The 17358-nt window shown below is 41.6% G+C and overlaps 1 protein-coding gene across 1 annotated transcript in view; it reads left to right on the top strand.

The window, feature by feature from the left end:
* Positions 1 to 17358, top strand: part of LOC138638759 (cytochrome P450 2K4-like) — a 35765-nt gene that overhangs the window by 9738 nt on the left and 8669 nt on the right. Inside the window, exons 5-6 of the mRNA XM_069728319.1 lie at positions 13025 to 13185; positions 16742 to 16918. Of these exons, the coding sequence (XP_069584420.1) occupies positions 13025 to 13185; positions 16742 to 16918 (338 nt within the window). The remainder of the gene's footprint in view (positions 1 to 13024; positions 13186 to 16741; positions 16919 to 17358) is intronic.

Genomic DNA, 17358 nt, shown 5'->3' with positions numbered 1-17358 from the left:
TCTGGTACCAAAGATTCCAGGATGCCCAGCCAACACTGAACAATGAATCTCAGAGATAACTCTACTAGTACATCTATCAGGGACAAACAGTTTCTCTGCTGGGCAACGGTCAGGTCTACCAGCCTGAAATTTTTGCAGCACCCGCCGCAAATCAGGGGAGATGGCAGACAAAATTACCCCATCTTTGAGAATACCCGCCGGCTCAGGAACACCCGGAGAGTCAGGCAAAAAACTCCTTGACAGGGCATCAGCCTTCACATTCTTAGAGCCCGGAAGGTACGAAACCACAAAATCAAAACGGGAGAAAAATAACGACCATCGAGCCTGTCTCAGATTCAACCGTTTGGCAGACTCAAGATAAGTCAAATTCTTGTGATCTGTCAAGACCACCACGCGATGCTTGGCTCCTTCAAGCCAATGATGCCACTCCTCGAATGCCCACTTCATGGCCAACAACTCTCGATTACCAACATCATAATTGCGCTCAGCAGGCGAAAACTTTCTAGAAAAGAAAGCACATGGCTTCATCACCGAGCCGTCAGAACTTCTTTGCGACAAAACAGCCCCAGCTCCAATCTCAGAAGCATCAACCTCAACCTGAAACGGGAGCGAAACATCTGGCTGGCACAACACAGGGGCAGAAGAAAAACGACGCTTCAACTCCTGAAAAGCCTCTACAGCTGCAGAAGACCAATTGACCACATCAGCACCCTTCTTGGTCAAATCAGTTAACAGTTTAGCAACACTAGAATAATTAGCAATGAAGCGCCGATAAAAATTAGCAAAGCCCAGGAACTTTTGCAGGCTCTTCACAGATGTCGGCTGAGTCCAATCGTAAATGGCTTGGACTTTAACAGGGTCCATCTCGATAGTAGAAGGGGAAAAAATGAACCCCAAAAATGAAACCTTCTGAACTCCAAAGAGACACTTTGACCCCTTCACAAACAAGGAATTCGCACGAAGGACCTGGAACACCATTCTGACCTGCTTCACATGAGACTCCCAATCATCCGAAAAGATTAAAATGTCATCCAAATATACAATCAGGAATTTATCCAGGTACTCTCGGAAGATGTCATGCATAAAGGACTGAAATACTGATGGAGCATTGGAAAGCCCGAATGGCATAACCAGGTACTCAAAATGGCCCTCGGGCGTATTAAATGCTGTTTTCCATTCATCGCCTTGTTTAATACGCACAAGATTATACGCCCCTCGAAGATCTATCTTGGTGAACCAACTAGCCCCTTTAATACGAGCAAACAAATCAGACAGCAACGGCAAAGAATACTGAAATTTGACTGTAATTTTATTGAGAAGGCGGTAATCAATACAAGGTCTCAAAGAACCATCCTTCTTGGCCACAAAAAAGAACCCTGCTCCCAATGGTGACGACAACGGGCGAATATGACCCTTCTCCAAGGATTCCTTTATATAACTCCGCATAGTGGCGTGTTCTGGCACAGATAAATTGAACAATCGGCCCTTAGGAAACTTACTACCAGGAATCAAATTAATTGCACAATCGCAATCCCTATGAGGAGGTAGGGCACTGGCTTTGGGCTCATCAAATACATCCCGATAATCCGACAAAAATTCTGGAACTTCAGAAGGAGTGGAAGACGAAATAGACAAAAATGGAACATCACCATGTACCCCCTGGCAACCCCAGCTGGACACAGACATAGATTTCCAGTCCAAAACTGGATTATGAACCTGTAGCCATGGCAACCCCAAAACGACCACATCATGCAGATTATGCAACACCAGAAAGCAAATATCCTCCTGATGTGCAGGAGCCATGCACATGGTCAATTGAGTCCAGTACTGAGGCTAATTCTTGGCCAAAGGCGTAGCATCAATTCCTCTCAATGGAATAGGATACTGCAAGGGCTCCAAGAAAAAACCACTGCGCCTAGTATACTCCAAGTCCATCAAATTCAGGGCAGCGCCTGAATCCACAAATGCCATAACAGAATAGGATGACAAAGAACAAATCAGAGTAACGGACAATAGAAATTTAGACTGTACAGTACCAATGGTGTCAGACCTAGCGAACCGCTTAGTGTGCTTAGGACAATTGGAGATAGCATGAGTGGCATCACCACAGTAAAAACATGGCCCATTCCGATGTCTGTGTTCTTGCCGTTCAGCTCTGGTCAAAGTCCTATCACATTGCATAGGCTCAGGTCCATGCTCAGATAGTACCGCCAAATGGTGCACAGCTTTACGCTCACGCAAGCGTCGATCGATCTGAATGGCCAAAGACATAGACTCATTCAGACCAGCAGGCATGGGAAATCCCACCATGACATCCTTAAGGGCTTCAGAGAGACCCTTTCTGAAGATTGCTGCCAGGGCACATTCAATCCACTGAGTGAGCACAGACCACTTTCTAAACTTCTGACAATATATCTCCGCTTCATCCTGACCCTGACACAGAGCCAGGAAGATTTTCTCTGCCTGATCCACTGAATTAGGTTCGTCATAAAGCAATCCAAGCGCCAGGAAAAACGCATCAACATCACGCAATGCCGGATCTCCTGGCGCAAGGGAAAATGCCCAGTCTTGAGGGTCACCACGTAACAAAGAAATAATGATCTTTACTTGTTGAACAGGGTCACCTGAGGAGCGAGGTTTCAAGGCAAGAAACAATTTACAATTATTTTTGAAATTCAAGAACTTAGATCTATCACCAAAAAACAAATCAGGAATTGGAATCCTAGGCTCTGACATCGGATTCTGAACCACAAAATCATGAATGTTTTGTACCCTTGCAGTGATATTATCCATACAAGAGGACAGACCTTGAATGTCCATATCTACACCTGTGTTCTGAACCACCCAGATGTAAAGGGGAAAAGAGAGACAAAACACACTACAAAGAAAAAAAAATGATCTCAGAACTTCTCTTACCATGTGATTTTCCTCATAATGCATTTTAGTTTTTAGTTATAGATCGCCCCCGTAGGGCAGTGGGGTACTCGGTACCGGGCCCTTCGGTTCTCAAGGGGGATGTCACGGTGGCTGACCCAGTGACTCCTGGGTATAGGTGCGGATCAGCAATGTGCAATTAACTGTCCTGCCGGTCTCTGGAACAAGGCATGGAGACAACAGCTCCCTCTGTGTTCTGGCTACCGGATCCTGCACCTCAGAAGGAAGCAGCCTGCTCCTGGCTGATCTCCCTCTGATATTCCTCTCCTGTGCTCTGCTTTCCTGCACACTCTCTGCAATATGTTCTGCTTTCTATGTCTCTTCCCAGGAGCTGTAGTGTTATGACCTGGTGGTCAGGACAATAATGGAGCTGGTGGATAAGAGCACACGGAATGACCTGATAGTTACTGATAATATAGGACGAGCTCTGGGACGTGGGAACTCTGCTGACCGCAATCCCTAATCCTATCAACCACACTAGAAATAGCCGTGGATTGCGCCTAACGCTCCCTATGCAACTCGGCACAGCCTAAGAGACTAGCTAGCCCTAGAGATAGAAAAATAAAGCCTACCTTGCCTCAGAGAAATTCCCCAAAGGAAAAGGCAGCCCCCCACATATAATGACTGTGAGTAAAGATGAAAATACAAACACAGAGATGAAATAGATTTAGCAAAGTGAGGCCCGACTTACTGAACAGACCGAGGATAGGAAAGGTTACTTTGCGGTCAGCACAAAAACCTACAAAAAGACCACGCAGAGGGTGCAAAAAGACCCTCCGCACTGACTCACGGTGCGGAGGCGCTCCCTCTGCGTCCCAGAGCTTCCAGCATGCAAGAACAATCGAAATAGCAAGCTGGACAGAAAAATAGCAAACCAGAGAAAAACAAGCAGTCACTTAGCTTCTGCTGGGAAGACAGGTCACAAGAACGATCCAGGAGTGAACTAGACCAATACTGGAACATTGACAGGTGGCCTGGAGCAAAGATCTAAGTGGAGTTAAATGGAGCAGCCAGCTAACGAATTAACCTCGTCACCTGAGGAAGGAAACTCAGAAACACCCACAGCCACCAGAGAAAGTCCATGGACAGAACCAGCCGAAGTACCATTCATGACCACAGGAGGGAGCCCGACAACAGAACTCACAACACTGTAGCACTTCATGCCACAGAGCTCCTCTTCCTCTGTCTTCCTGACAGGAACTGACCCTTTCCCTCCAGATCAGGTTCTAATAGTGGAGTTCACTTTAAACAGGCTTAGAGCTCCCCCTTCTGGTCTTGAGTGTTAACATGTTGCATGCATTGTATTACCTGATAAATAGATCTCCTTTATTGCCTTCAAACGTAACATCACTCCCCTGGTGGAAGAATGTCATTAGTGCAACGACCAGGACGCTGGGGCGCTGCAGCTATCACATCGCATGATATAGCGCAGCCAATTAAAAGGGACTATCATAGCCTGTATGAAAGCTGAGGCAGAGAATTCAGCAGCCATTTCTGGGTGATTTTAGGATAGTGAGAGGATGCCATAGCTCAGCAATAGAAATAGGATGAGAAAGTCCTAAAACATTGGACAAATCCTCCAGAGAGTAGTGTATTGTACAACTGCAGCAGTGAAAATTTAGATGGTAGTAATCTGTGAATAAGGCAATGTTCATACGTTCAGAATTTAGTCAGTATTTTACATCAATATTTGTAAGCCAAAACCAGGTGAGGAACAATCAGAGGAAAAGTATAATAGAAACATATGCACCACTTCAGCATTTATCAACCACTCCTGGTTTTGGCTTACAAACACTGAGATAAAATACTGAGCAAATACCGAGAGTGTGAATGTGGCCTTCTAGAGGGATTCGGTTTATAGTGTGAGAGATCAAAGTAGTGCCAGTGTGATCGCTCAGCGATATGGTGTAGCTGGCATTTGTCCACCTGCATTTGAAATGCACATTTACTTCATTCTTAAAGGGAACCTGTCACCTGAATTTGGCGGGACCGGTTTTCGGTCATATGGGCAGAGTTTTCAGGTGTTTGCTTCACCCTTTCCTTACCCGCTGGCTGCATGCTGGCTGCAATATTGGATTGAAGTTCATTCTCTGTCCTCCGTAGTACACGCCTGCGCCGTATTGCCGGAAGCGCTGGTTAAATGCTGCTGTCAGCGTTTGACAGCGGCATTTAAATAGTTAATAGCGGCGGGTGAATCGCGATGTCACCCTCCGCTATTGCAGGCACATGTCAGCTGTACAAAACAGCTGACATGTCCCGGCTTTGATGCGGGCTCACCACCTGAGCCCGTATCAAAGCGGGGGTTCTGACCTCGGACGTACTATCCCGTCCGAGGTCAGAAAGGGGTTAAATAAAGACCTTTGTGCATGTCTGTATCTACATGCCAATTTTGACAATCATATGTGCCAGCTGCCACATTTTGCTTTCTGTACGTGAACCTGGTTGCAATCTTATTACAATTTACAAATATATGATAGGACAATACAGAGATCTTTCTAATGATTTTACACCTAGGCCTGCAATGATGGCAAAGGAGGCGTCAGCTACGTTTAGAGGAAAGAAGGTCTAAAAAAAAAATCAGTCCATGATTTTAAGCACTGTGCGAGTAGTGAGACTATGGATTCTTTACTGTACGAGCAGTGAGACTGTGGAACTCGCTGGCACATGAATGATTCACTAAGAACAGACACTTTTTTTGAAAAATATTAAGTTCTGGTTTATGGGCACTAGATTCGTCTAATTGTCGTATGAGGACCATATTCTCCATTAATATACGGGAATTTGCATTTGCCCCATGGGGTTTTTTGCTTTCTTCTGAATCAACATGTTAGGTTATACACTGTAGGTTGATATCAATGGACTTGTGTCTACTTTCAACCTTAATAGTATGAACTCTAAAACTGTAAATTTGCACCAGAGAGCAGTACTACCCAATCCAGAGCTCAATTTGCCTCCTCTGCTTCCAGCAATCACATTAGTGGGAAGGATGCGAAGAACATCTCAATTACAACAGGACGATGTTATCTCTGTCAGCAACACCATCAGTTTGAGTCAGTATTCTGCGCAGAACAGTCTGCCTGATCACAAATAACTAAGAGGGATAATTTTTGGACTTCTTTTAATATTAAAAAATGAAAAGTCTGTAAAAGCAAAACTGGCTGTTAGTTCCTACCTAGTTAATTTATACCGCTATGTTGAGATAAAGGTTGAATATAGTCTTACAATACCTCAGTGTGCCATACTCATCTTTTCAGGATGATTGGATAAATGTGATTCGCAGCATATTTATTTGCCATCTAGTATATTTATTTTAGCCTTGGGATTGTTTTTTCAGCTGTGACTTTTTGTCAATTTGTTAATCTTTGCTAAGACTATAAGACTCTTGTGAGAATCCATTGGACGAGGATCAAATTTATGTTGAAATTTGCTCATGTTTAGTTAACGGTGATCCAGATACTGTCATTATAAATACATCAGGATCTGCCTCAAGTCTGTGGTAAGATATTTGAAGGGAAAAATGAAGAATATAAATGTATGACACAATGAATCTGCCCAAAGAAGCTACACACATTTTTTTATAGCTTGCTATAATGTATTATTGTGGAGTCCATGCTTTCTAGATTATCTAGACTGGATTAAACTGTATCTTTTTATGTGTATATTAGAAAGTTCTAGGACTCTTTACTTCTCTAATCCACTCCAAGCTCCAGCATTGCTGCTTTGTTGCTCTCTGTTAAACCGGAAGCAATAACATCAGAACTAGCAGTCACCTGACCTCTACAGTAAATGATTGGCCGCAGGTTCAAGACCGCTAGTCATTGGATCTCTGCAGCCACTGATAGGCTGCAGGTTGAGGAGAATATTGGTCAGATTCCCAATACAATTTTTCTCCTTTTATCCAATTTGCTGCCCAAAACATTTTAATGAGTAGGCTCAACAATAGAGATGGGCTAACCCGAATTAGTTGGCTAACCGCCCAGCAATGTAACCAGGTGTAGCAGAGTTGGGGGCATTATGGATTATCGGCAGAAAGGTGAGTATCACTTGATTTTTTTTACTTTTACATTAATAAATGGGTAAGAGGGCGGAAGGTTTTTTTTTTTTAATTAAAGGATTTTTTTTGTGTGGCTTTATTCATTTTCAACACAGGGGTTAGTAATGGGGGTGTCTGATAGACAACCTGTCTATTACTAGCCCAACCTGTCAATTACTAACCCCTGGGCTTTATGTCAGCTGACATTACAAAGTTGACATCAACCCCACAAATATTACCTCACTTGCCATTGCTCTTGAGCAAGCTGGAAGACCTTGGCAAAGTGCCAGAATTGACACATCTAGTGGTATAGGCCTTTTTGTAGAGGCTGAGAGTTGATGTATTTATTTTGGAAGGGGCCAATATTCATGACTCTCTTCCCTACCTATTAATACAAAAAAAAGTGAGGCGCCCACGCCATTTTTTTTTATTATTTACAGTTTAAAATAATTAAAAAATAACTGTGTGGGGTCCCACCTATTTTTAATAACCAGAAAAGGCTAAACAAAAAGCTGAGGCCTGATATTAAATAGGCTGGGAAAGGTCAATGGATATTGGCCCCCTCCCAGACAATAAACATCAGCCCTCAGTTGTCCCCAGAAAGGGCGCATCCATTAGATATGCCAATTCGGGTGCTTAGCCTCAGCACTTGCCCTGGTGCAGTGGGAAGTGGGATAATAATTTGGGTTTGATGTCAGCTTACATCAAGCCCAAAGACACCCCCATTACAAGCCCCCATGGTGAAAATTAATAAAGACTCACATAAAAATTGCTTTGATTGAAAGAAACACTCAGTGAACCTTTTTTTACCAATAGTTTAATGTAAAACAAGAAATCAAATTTCTACTCTCCTTTCTGCCGATAAGCCATAACGCCCCCAATGATCCTACCACTTGTCGCATTGCTCAGTGCTTATAAAAGTTACTCCTCAGTCCAGTAACCAGATGAGATAAGTGTGAGACAGTGTCGGCGTGTGGCCATTATAATGACCTTATCGCCAGTCACACACAGCCGCATTCTCACTCTAAGCTCAGTGTTCCATGGTTGCCGGGTTGAGCGGTAACATTTATTACTGCTCAGCAATGCAACCAGATTGGGGCAGTATGGATTATCATCAGGAAGGTGAGTATAACCTTTTTTTTATTTTTATATTAGTAAATGGGCAACAGAGGGTTGGGGAGTATTTTTTTTCAATTAAAGGATTTTTTCTGTGTTTCTTTATTACTTTTAATTACGAGGTTAATAATGAGGAGGTCTTATAGATGTCTCTCGATTACTAACCCATGGGCTTGAGATCAGCTGACATTACAAAGCTGACATCAACCCAATTTATTACCCTACATATCACCTCACCAGGACAAGTGAGAAGAGCTGAGGTTAAGCTCCAGACATGGTGCATCTCATGGATGTTTGTTGTAGTCTGGGATGGGGCCAATATCCATGGTTGCTTCCCAGGCTATTACTATCAGCCCGCAGCTGTCTGTTTATCCTTTGGTGGTTATTAAATATAGGAGGAGACCCCACGTCATTTTTTTGGTGGTAGCCCCATTTTAATAACCAATGAAGGCTAAACAGACAGCTGCGGGCTAATATTGAAAGCATGGGAAGTTCCATGGATAGTGGCATCTTCCCAGAATAATAACACCTGCCGCCAGCTGTTCACTTTACCTCAGCTAGTTCATAAAATTATGGAGGACCTCAAGCCATGTTTTTCAATTATTTATTCAATAAATACAAGTACAGTAAGCGACACTTAAAACGCTGATTCTATATCTCTCTGACATCTTTATTACAAGGCACAAGCACCAGCGAGAGCAGGTGTACGCTGATGGCTAGGACTCATCAGCCAATGCCTGACCGGCGGCAACGTTTTTACCGATGGTCAAAGCTGCTAGCTCACAAACTGCCATCTGTGTGACAGAGTGGGAACCGCAGTGTTCTGGCAGGTGAAAATGCGAAAGGTTACCACCGATCAGACCCTGTGTTTCCTGCGCTCTCACACAGATGAAAGAGTGGGAACCGTCGTATGTTCTGGCCCCCCATTAATTTGAATGGGTTCAGGTACCCGAAATGAAATCAGTGGACTCGACCATCCAAGAGACTACCCATCCCTACTCAACAAGCATTGGTTAAAGTATGTCAGGAGCCCTTTGTTAGGAACAAGGCCAGTGCCATAATGATCATAGTCATAATGAGTGTGATAGCGACCTACAGGGGAATGGGTCCAACTTATCTAGTTTAACAGCAGTTATAGGGAACATATACACTGACAGCAACTTCAGAGTCTCAAGATGGAAGGACCACACTAGCAATGCATTCATAAGTAGCTGCAATACGCAAGCATGATTCAGTTACACCATCCATATTTAATGCTGGAATGATGCAGTCCTGAAATTAGCTCCATAGTCTAAAGGGGGCATTATTACTCAGTGGAACACAAAAGTGCAGTTCTCTTACTCTGAGATTAAAACAAATATTTTTGTTGCTTTCAGCGATGCCTCTGGGCTTGCACATCCAAGCTCGTAGAGAAAGGCTGAGGTCAAATATTAGAGTTGGGGGCCCAAGGGGCTCTAGTTACAACCCCAAGCTGTATAGTTATACTTGTGGAATCATTATAAAACTGGTGCATCCTCTCGAACCTTTGCTTTATAAATATTACATAGTAACATAGTTAGTAAGGCCGAAAAAAGACATTTATCCATCCAGTTCAGCCTATATTCCATCATAATAAATCCCCAGATACGTCCTTCTACAGAGCCTAATAATTGTATGATACAATATTGTTCTGCTCCAGGAAGACATCCAGGCCTCTCTTGAACCCCTCGACTGAGTTCGCCATCACCACCTCCTCAGGCAAGCAATTCCAGATTCTCACCACCCTAATAGTAAAGAATCCTCTTCTATGTTGGTGGACAAACCTTCTCTCCTCCAGACGCAAAGAATGCCCCCTTGTGCCTGTCACCTTCCTTGGTATAAACAGATCCTTAGCGAGATATTTGTATTGTCCCCTTATATACTTATACATGGTTATTAGATCGCCCCTCAGTCGTCTTTTTTCTAGACTAAATAATCCTAATTTCGCTAATCTATCTGGGTATTGTAGATCTCCCATCCCCTTTATTAATTTTGTTGCCCTCCTTTGTAGTCTCTAGTTCCATTATATCCTTCCTGAGCACCGGTGCCCAAAACTGGACACAGTACTCCATGTGCGGTCTAACTAGGGATTTGTACAGAGGCAGTATAATGCTCTCATCATGTGTATCCAGACCTCTTTTAATGCACCCCATGATCCTGTTTGCCTTGGCAGCTGCTGCCTGGCACTGGCTGCTCCAGGTAAGTTTATCATTAACTAGGATCCCCAAGTCCTTCTCCCTGTCAGATTTACCCAGTGGTTTCCCATTCAGTGTGTAATGGTGATATTGATTCCTTCTTCCCATGTGTATAACCTTACATTTATCATTGTTAAACCTCATCTGCCACCTTTCAGCCCAAGTTTCCAACTTATCCAGATCCATCTGTAGCAGAATACTATCTTCTCTTGTATTAACTGCTTTACATAGTTTTGTATCATCTGCAAATATCGATATTTTACTGTGTAAACCTTCTACCAGATCATTAATGAATATGTTGAAGAGAACAGGTCCCAATACCGACCCCTGCGGTACCCCACTGGTGGCAGCGACCCAGTTAGAGACTATACCATTTATAACCACCCTCTGCTTTCTATCACTAAGCCAGTTACTAACCCATTTACACACATTTTCCCCCAGACCAAGCATTCTCATTTTGTGTACCAACCTCTTGTGCGGCACGGTATCAAACGCTTTGGAAAAATCGAGATATACCACGTCCAATGACTCACCGTGGTCCAGCCTATAGCTTACCTCTTCATAAAAACTGATTAGATTGGTTTGACAGGAGCGATTTCTCATAAACCCATGCTGATATGAAGTTAAACAGTTATTCTCATTGAGATAATCCAGAATAACATCCCTCAGAAACCCTTCAAATATTTTACCAACAATAGAGGTTAGACTTACTGGCCTATAATTTCCAGGTTCACTTTTAGAGCCCTTTTTGAATATTGGCACCACATTTGCTATGCGCCAGTCCTGCGGAACAGACCCCGTCGCTATAGAGTCCCTAAAAATAAGAAATAATGGTTTATCTATTACATTACTTAGTTCTCTTAGTACTCGTGGGTGTATGCCATCCGGACCCGGAGATTTATCTATTTTAATCTTATTTAGCCGGTTTCGCACCTCTTCTTGGGTTAGATCGGTGACCCTTAATATAGGGTTTTCATTGTTTCTTGGGATTTCACCTAGCATTTCATTTTCCGCCGTGAATACCGTGGAGAAGAAGGTGTTTAATATGTTAGCTTTTTCCTCGTCATCTACAACCATTCTTTCCTCACTATTTTTTAAGGGGCCTAAATTTTCAGTTTTTATTCTTTTACTATTGATATAGTTGAAGAACAGTTTGGGATTAGTTTTACTCTCCTTAGCAATGTGCTTCTCTGTTTCCTTTTTGGCAGCTTTAATTAGTTTTTTAGATAAAGTATTTTTCTCCCTATAGTTTTTTAGAGCTTCAATGGTGCCATCTTGCTTTAGTAGTGCAAATGCTTTCTTTTTACTGTTAATTGCCTGTCTTACTTCTTTGTTTAGCCACATTGGGTTTTTCCTATTTCTAGTCCTTTTATTCCCACAAGGTATAAACCGCTTACACTGCCTATTTAGGATGTTCTTAAACATTTCCCATTTATTATCTGTATTCTTATTTCTGAGGGTATTGTCCCAGTCTACCAGATTAAGGGCATCTCTAAGCTGGTCAAACTTTGCCTTCCTAAAGTTCAGTGTTTTTGTGACTCCCTGACAAGTCCCCCTAGTGAAAGACAGGTGAAACTGCACAATATTGTGGTCGCTATTTCCTAGATGCCCGACCACCTGCAGATTTGTTATTCTGTCAGGTCTATTAGATAGTATTAGGTCTAAAAGTGCTGCTCCTCTGGTTGGATTCTGCACCAATTGTGAAAGATAATTTTTCTTGGTTATTAGCAGAAACCTCTTGCCTTTATGGGTTTCACAGGTTTCTGTTTCCCAGTTAATATCCGGGTAGTTAAAGTCCCCCATAACCAGGACCTCATTATGGGTTACAGCTTCATCTATCTGCTTTAGAAGTAGACTTTCCATGATTTCTGTTATATTTGGGGGTTTGTAACAGACCCCAATGAGAATTTTGTTACCATTTTTCCCTCCATGAATTTCGACCCATATGGACTCGACATCCTCATTTCCTTCGCTAATATCCTCCCTTAAAGTGGACTTTAGACAAGACTTTACATAGAGACAAACCCATCCTCCTCTCCGATTTTTACGATCCTTTCTAAACAGACTGTAACCCTGTAAGTTAACTGCCCAGTCATAGCTTTCATCTAACCAGGTCTCGGTTATTCCCACTATGTCAAAGTTACCTGTATTGTAAAAAACAATCTTTAAAAACTCCTTTTAAAAAAATGAATTACTTACTATGTAGTGTTGTTGTTTTTTTTAATTTTTTTAACAGCCTTTAGCCTGATCTCAAGCCATGGCAAATGATTTGAGTGAACGATTTGTAGGAACATCAATCTTAGGTATTCTCCGCCGTTATCTTGATACTTTCAAGTTATCAGGTTCCTTGTCTTCCTCTTCGCCTTCTTCCTCCTTTCAACCTCCTTTCAAATCATTTCAACCATGATGTCCTTCTCCAGTGATTTTTCTCTTTGCATGATGCGTCTAAAGTAGGCAAGTCGTAGCTTGGTGATCCTTCAAGTGACATGTCTGGCTTGAATTGTTCCAAAATGTATTTGCTTGTTCTTTTTGCCATCCATGGTATTGATAACATCCTTCTGTCTTTTTTTCTTTTTAACGTCCAGGTTTCGTATCCATATGTTGCCACAATAAAAAAAAAAAAGCTCCCAAGCAGCAGGGCTAATCACTGAGCTGTAAAGTCAATTCTTACTATGTATTTGTTTAAAATATACTTCAGAATTTGGATTTATTGTTTTTTTTTTTTCAGGAAAGCCTTTTGGCAATTTCACCAGTTTAAATGCTGCTGTGGCCAATATCATTGTGGCCATCCTGCTGAGTAAACGATTTGATTACGAGGATCCGACTTTACTAAGACTTATGGGTTTGGTTAATGAGAACATAAGACTCCTAGGAAGCCCGTGGGTCCGGGTAAGTCCAAATTTCATTGCTTATGTAAAATTTCAAGAGATAATCTGGGACTGCAAAATTGCTTTTTAGGACAGACCATCAATTTCAGATTAAGTGGTTAAGTCTCTCAGCAATAAGGCCGATCAGCTGCCTAAAACGACTCCAGTTATAACACTAAACGTTTGATAGCGGCAGAATCCGGTATCCCAGCTTGGTCCTATTCGCCTGAATGGAACTGAACTGGAGCAATTGCACAAACAAGTTAACTAGAGCATTTTGACCCCTCAATCAACTGATCAATTCCACCCCATCAATCTAATATTTATGATCTAACCTGTAGTCCAGAAAAAACTACTTTAAATGATGGCAATATTTTAATGAATGTTAATCATAAATATTTAGATTTATAAAGGGTTGCAAAGCGTTGTGGTTACTTCTAATATATTTATCTAGAAGCAAAAAAGAATATTTTGCAAAGTATCATAAAAGTAAGGTCTCCACCCTATAAGTCAATGTCCGAACCTTTAGCGAGCCTTACAACATGACCAGGGTTAAGACCTAAGGGTCGGACATTAACTTATACGATCTGCATGAGAGCTAGTTTACACACTATTTCTCCGGTGGAGAATTGCTTTTACTCAGCTGCTCTCTTTAGTAAGAAGAATCAGTCATTTACTCCACTAAACCTCCTTTTATTATCTTTTTTGCCAGAAAAGTAAACATTTTCACTTTGAACATTTTCAGAATTGTATTATCCAAATATCTAAAGTTTATTGTAAAAATTACAAGAAGTTAAATTTTGATTTGGATTTCAAGTTCCAATTTTCTTTTTTCTTTTTGCAGACTGTTTTTAAGTAGGGATGGGCAAATCCGAACGGTAAAGTTTGGAGTCTCTATTGAACAACTGGTTCCAATCATGGATGCTGAACACAGACTTCTCCAGGAAGTCCGTGCTACTGTTTGGGTTTGGCCACCGGATCTAAGTTTGTTGACAGGCAACAACCTTTGCCGGTGTGGACACTTCAGGCTCAATCACAGCCAATGCAAGTATTGGCATGGCTGTGATTAGCCGGTTCAGACTATGTAAAAAAAAGAAAAGACGTGGTCCCAGAGCAGGTGAAAATGTCTGATTATCAAAATTAGAGGAGTCCCACATGGTTTTTTTTTTAAATTATGTAATTAAATAATTAAAAAAATACAGGGGATCCTCTCCATTTTTTGACAACCAGCCAAGCTACAGCTTAGGGCTGGTATCCTGAGGCTGGGAAGCGGCCATGGATATTGACTCTCCCCAGCCTAAAGATAATAGCCTGCAACAGCCCCAGAAAAGGTGCATCTATAACTGTAGATGTGCCAATTCTGGCACTTTGACCGCCTCTTCCCACTTGACCTAGTGTGGTGGGAGGCGGAGTAATAGGTTTGGGATTGATGGCATCTGTTTTATGTCACCTGATATCAAGTCCAGAGGTTAGAAATGGAGAAAAGTCTACAAAATGCCCCCATTACTAATCCCAAAGTAAAAAATTAAATAAAGACAGACAGAATGAAGTCCTGTAATTGAAATAAAAACAGACCCCTTTATTTGAAATTAACACTCCCCACCCTCTTTCAACTATTACTGTAAAATATAAAAATACAGTAATATAACACCATGTTCCTCATCTGTCTGACCAAAATCCAGATGTCCCTACTCCAACTCTGCTACATCTGGATTGCATGGCAGTGCAATAGCATGAAGTGACTGCTCAAACGTGAGTCCAGGATACACTGAGCTGAGCGTGAGAACTTTACTACATGTGATCAGGGCTGATGTCATTGAGATTATGCCAGTTACACAAAGCCGCATTCCCACGCTCAGCTCAGCATATTCTGGACTCACTGATGAGCAGTCGCATCATGCCATCGTTAAGCCCTGCAACTCACATGTAGCAGAGTTTCAGCAGGAACATATGGATTATCATCAGACACGTGAAGAGTATGGTGTTTTATTATTTTTTTTATTTTACAGTATTAGGTGAAAAAGGGTGGGGAGTGTTTATTTCACATAAATGAGTCTGTTTTTATTTCAATTAAAGGACTTTATTCTGTATCTTTATTACAATATGACTAAGGGGTTAGTAATTAAGGTGTTTTATAGATGCCTCTCTATCACTAACCCCTGGGGTTGATGTCAGCTGACATTGCAAAGCTGACATCAACCTCACAAATATTACACCACTTGCCCCCAAACCAGTTCAAGTGGGAAGAGCAAGGCTAAGCACCAGATTTGGCGTGCCTTATGGATGCCCTATTTCAGTGGTGGCTGAGAGCTGATGTTGTTAGTCTTGGAGGGGGCCAATATCTCTGGGCCTTTCCTTTAATATCAGCTTTCTGCTGTCTGTTTGACCTTTGCTGGTTATTGAATATAGAGGGACACAATTTTTAAGCAGGATTTCCCCCTATAATAACGAGTAAAGCCTACACAGACAGCTAATAGTAATGGCCTTGGATCCTTTATGGGAATTGGCCCATTACCAAAATTTTTGCATCAGCCCCTAGCTGTCGTCTTCTCCTCAGCTGGTTATGAATATTATGGGGGACTTTTTAATTTATTCAAAAAATACATTGTACAGTAAAATACATGCACTGACTGCACTATATCATACTGACAGCAATACTCCCATCAGCGTTGCCTGCTCTCACTCCTATCAACGAGAGCAAACATACGCTGATGAGAGTAGTAGCTTTTATCACTGGTCACAGATGCTGGGCGGGCTTCCACATGGTCATCTGTTTAACAGTGTGGAAACCACAGCATTCTGACAGGTGGTAATGTGTAAGGTTACCACCGATCAGTCCTGGGGTTTCCCAGGACTGATAGCTTGGTGTTTGGGCCACTATTTATTTGAATGGTGTCCGGGTCTGGATTCGGGTACCGCTCTGGCACCCGAACCAAACTCTTTTTAAAAGTTTGGCAGAACCTGCCAGACCCGATCATCCACGGGCTCTCCCATCACTATTGCTAAGGCCATGTTCACACATTCAGTAATTGATCAGTATTTCACTTTGGTACTTGTAACCAAGAGTGGGTGAAAATGCAGAAGTGGTGCATGTGTTTCTATTATACTTTTCCTTTGTTTGTTCCAATCCTGATTTTGACTTACAAATACTGAATGTGTAAATGTGGCCTAAAAGTAAAACTACTGTTTTCCTGGTGTAAAATAAAGCATGATTGTTATTAATTATAAATACAGTTAATTACAAATGATTTTTTGAAATTCTTTGATCTCAAGGGGTATTGATTCTACTTGCGAGATCATCTTGGACTAATTCTTTATTACAATGCTGCTTGAGACCTTGAGAGAGTTTATTATGCACAATAATTGTCTTCCTTCTGTAAGAAGAGCTACTTTGTATTCATGTTATTTTAAATTAATTGTGAACAATTTTGATCATTTTTTAAACTCTCAGAAATTGTCAAGTATCAAACCAATGTTCATGTGTCAAAGTATTTTGCATATTTTATAATTTATGCTAAATATATTAATTTATCACATTCATTGGATTCAATGTTAAGAAAAATATTTTATTTATTTAGTTGTACAATAGTTTTCCATCCCTAATGGACATTCTACCAGGAGCTCACAACACAATTTTTGAAAACTTTAAAGAGCTTCAAAGTTTTATTAGAATGACATTCACAAAACATAAGAAAGAACTGGATGTAAATGACCAGAGGAACCTTGTTGATGCCTTCTTAGCAAAACAACAAGAGGTAAGAGGTTTCACTGATTTTTAGATCAATATTTAGAATTCATGGTCATTTTACAGATAATTAGATACTTATAGTTTGGTAGATGCTTGAGATACGTAACTAGGCAGTGGTCTTACAAGTGGACCTCACTTAACTGGACCATCATGTGCTGCCGGCCATGATTCCACAGTATATCTAGGATGCAGTTACTGACAGCTCAGTTGTCCAGTCTAGTGCAGGGGTGTAAAAAGTTGTCAGTGTTTGGTTTGACATCTTGGCTGACTAATCTTAGACTGGGAGGTGCTGGGCTGTATTCAGGTGTTACCTGTCCCAGGTGATTGCCCAGCTACTTAGCTGGGCTGTCAGTCTCAGACCTCTACAAGCCGTAGCTTTGCCTAAGTGTGGTTGGTTTTCTCTGTGCCTAGTGTTTTTCCTGGATGATCTTCAGCTGACTAACCTTG

Source organism: Ranitomeya imitator, chromosome 5 (genome assembly GCF_032444005.1).
Source record: "Ranitomeya imitator isolate aRanImi1 chromosome 5, aRanImi1.pri, whole genome shotgun sequence".
Classification (NCBI taxonomy): Eukaryota; Metazoa; Chordata; class Amphibia; order Anura; family Dendrobatidae; genus Ranitomeya; species Ranitomeya imitator.
This window is presented reverse-complemented; position numbering and strand designations above follow the sequence as displayed.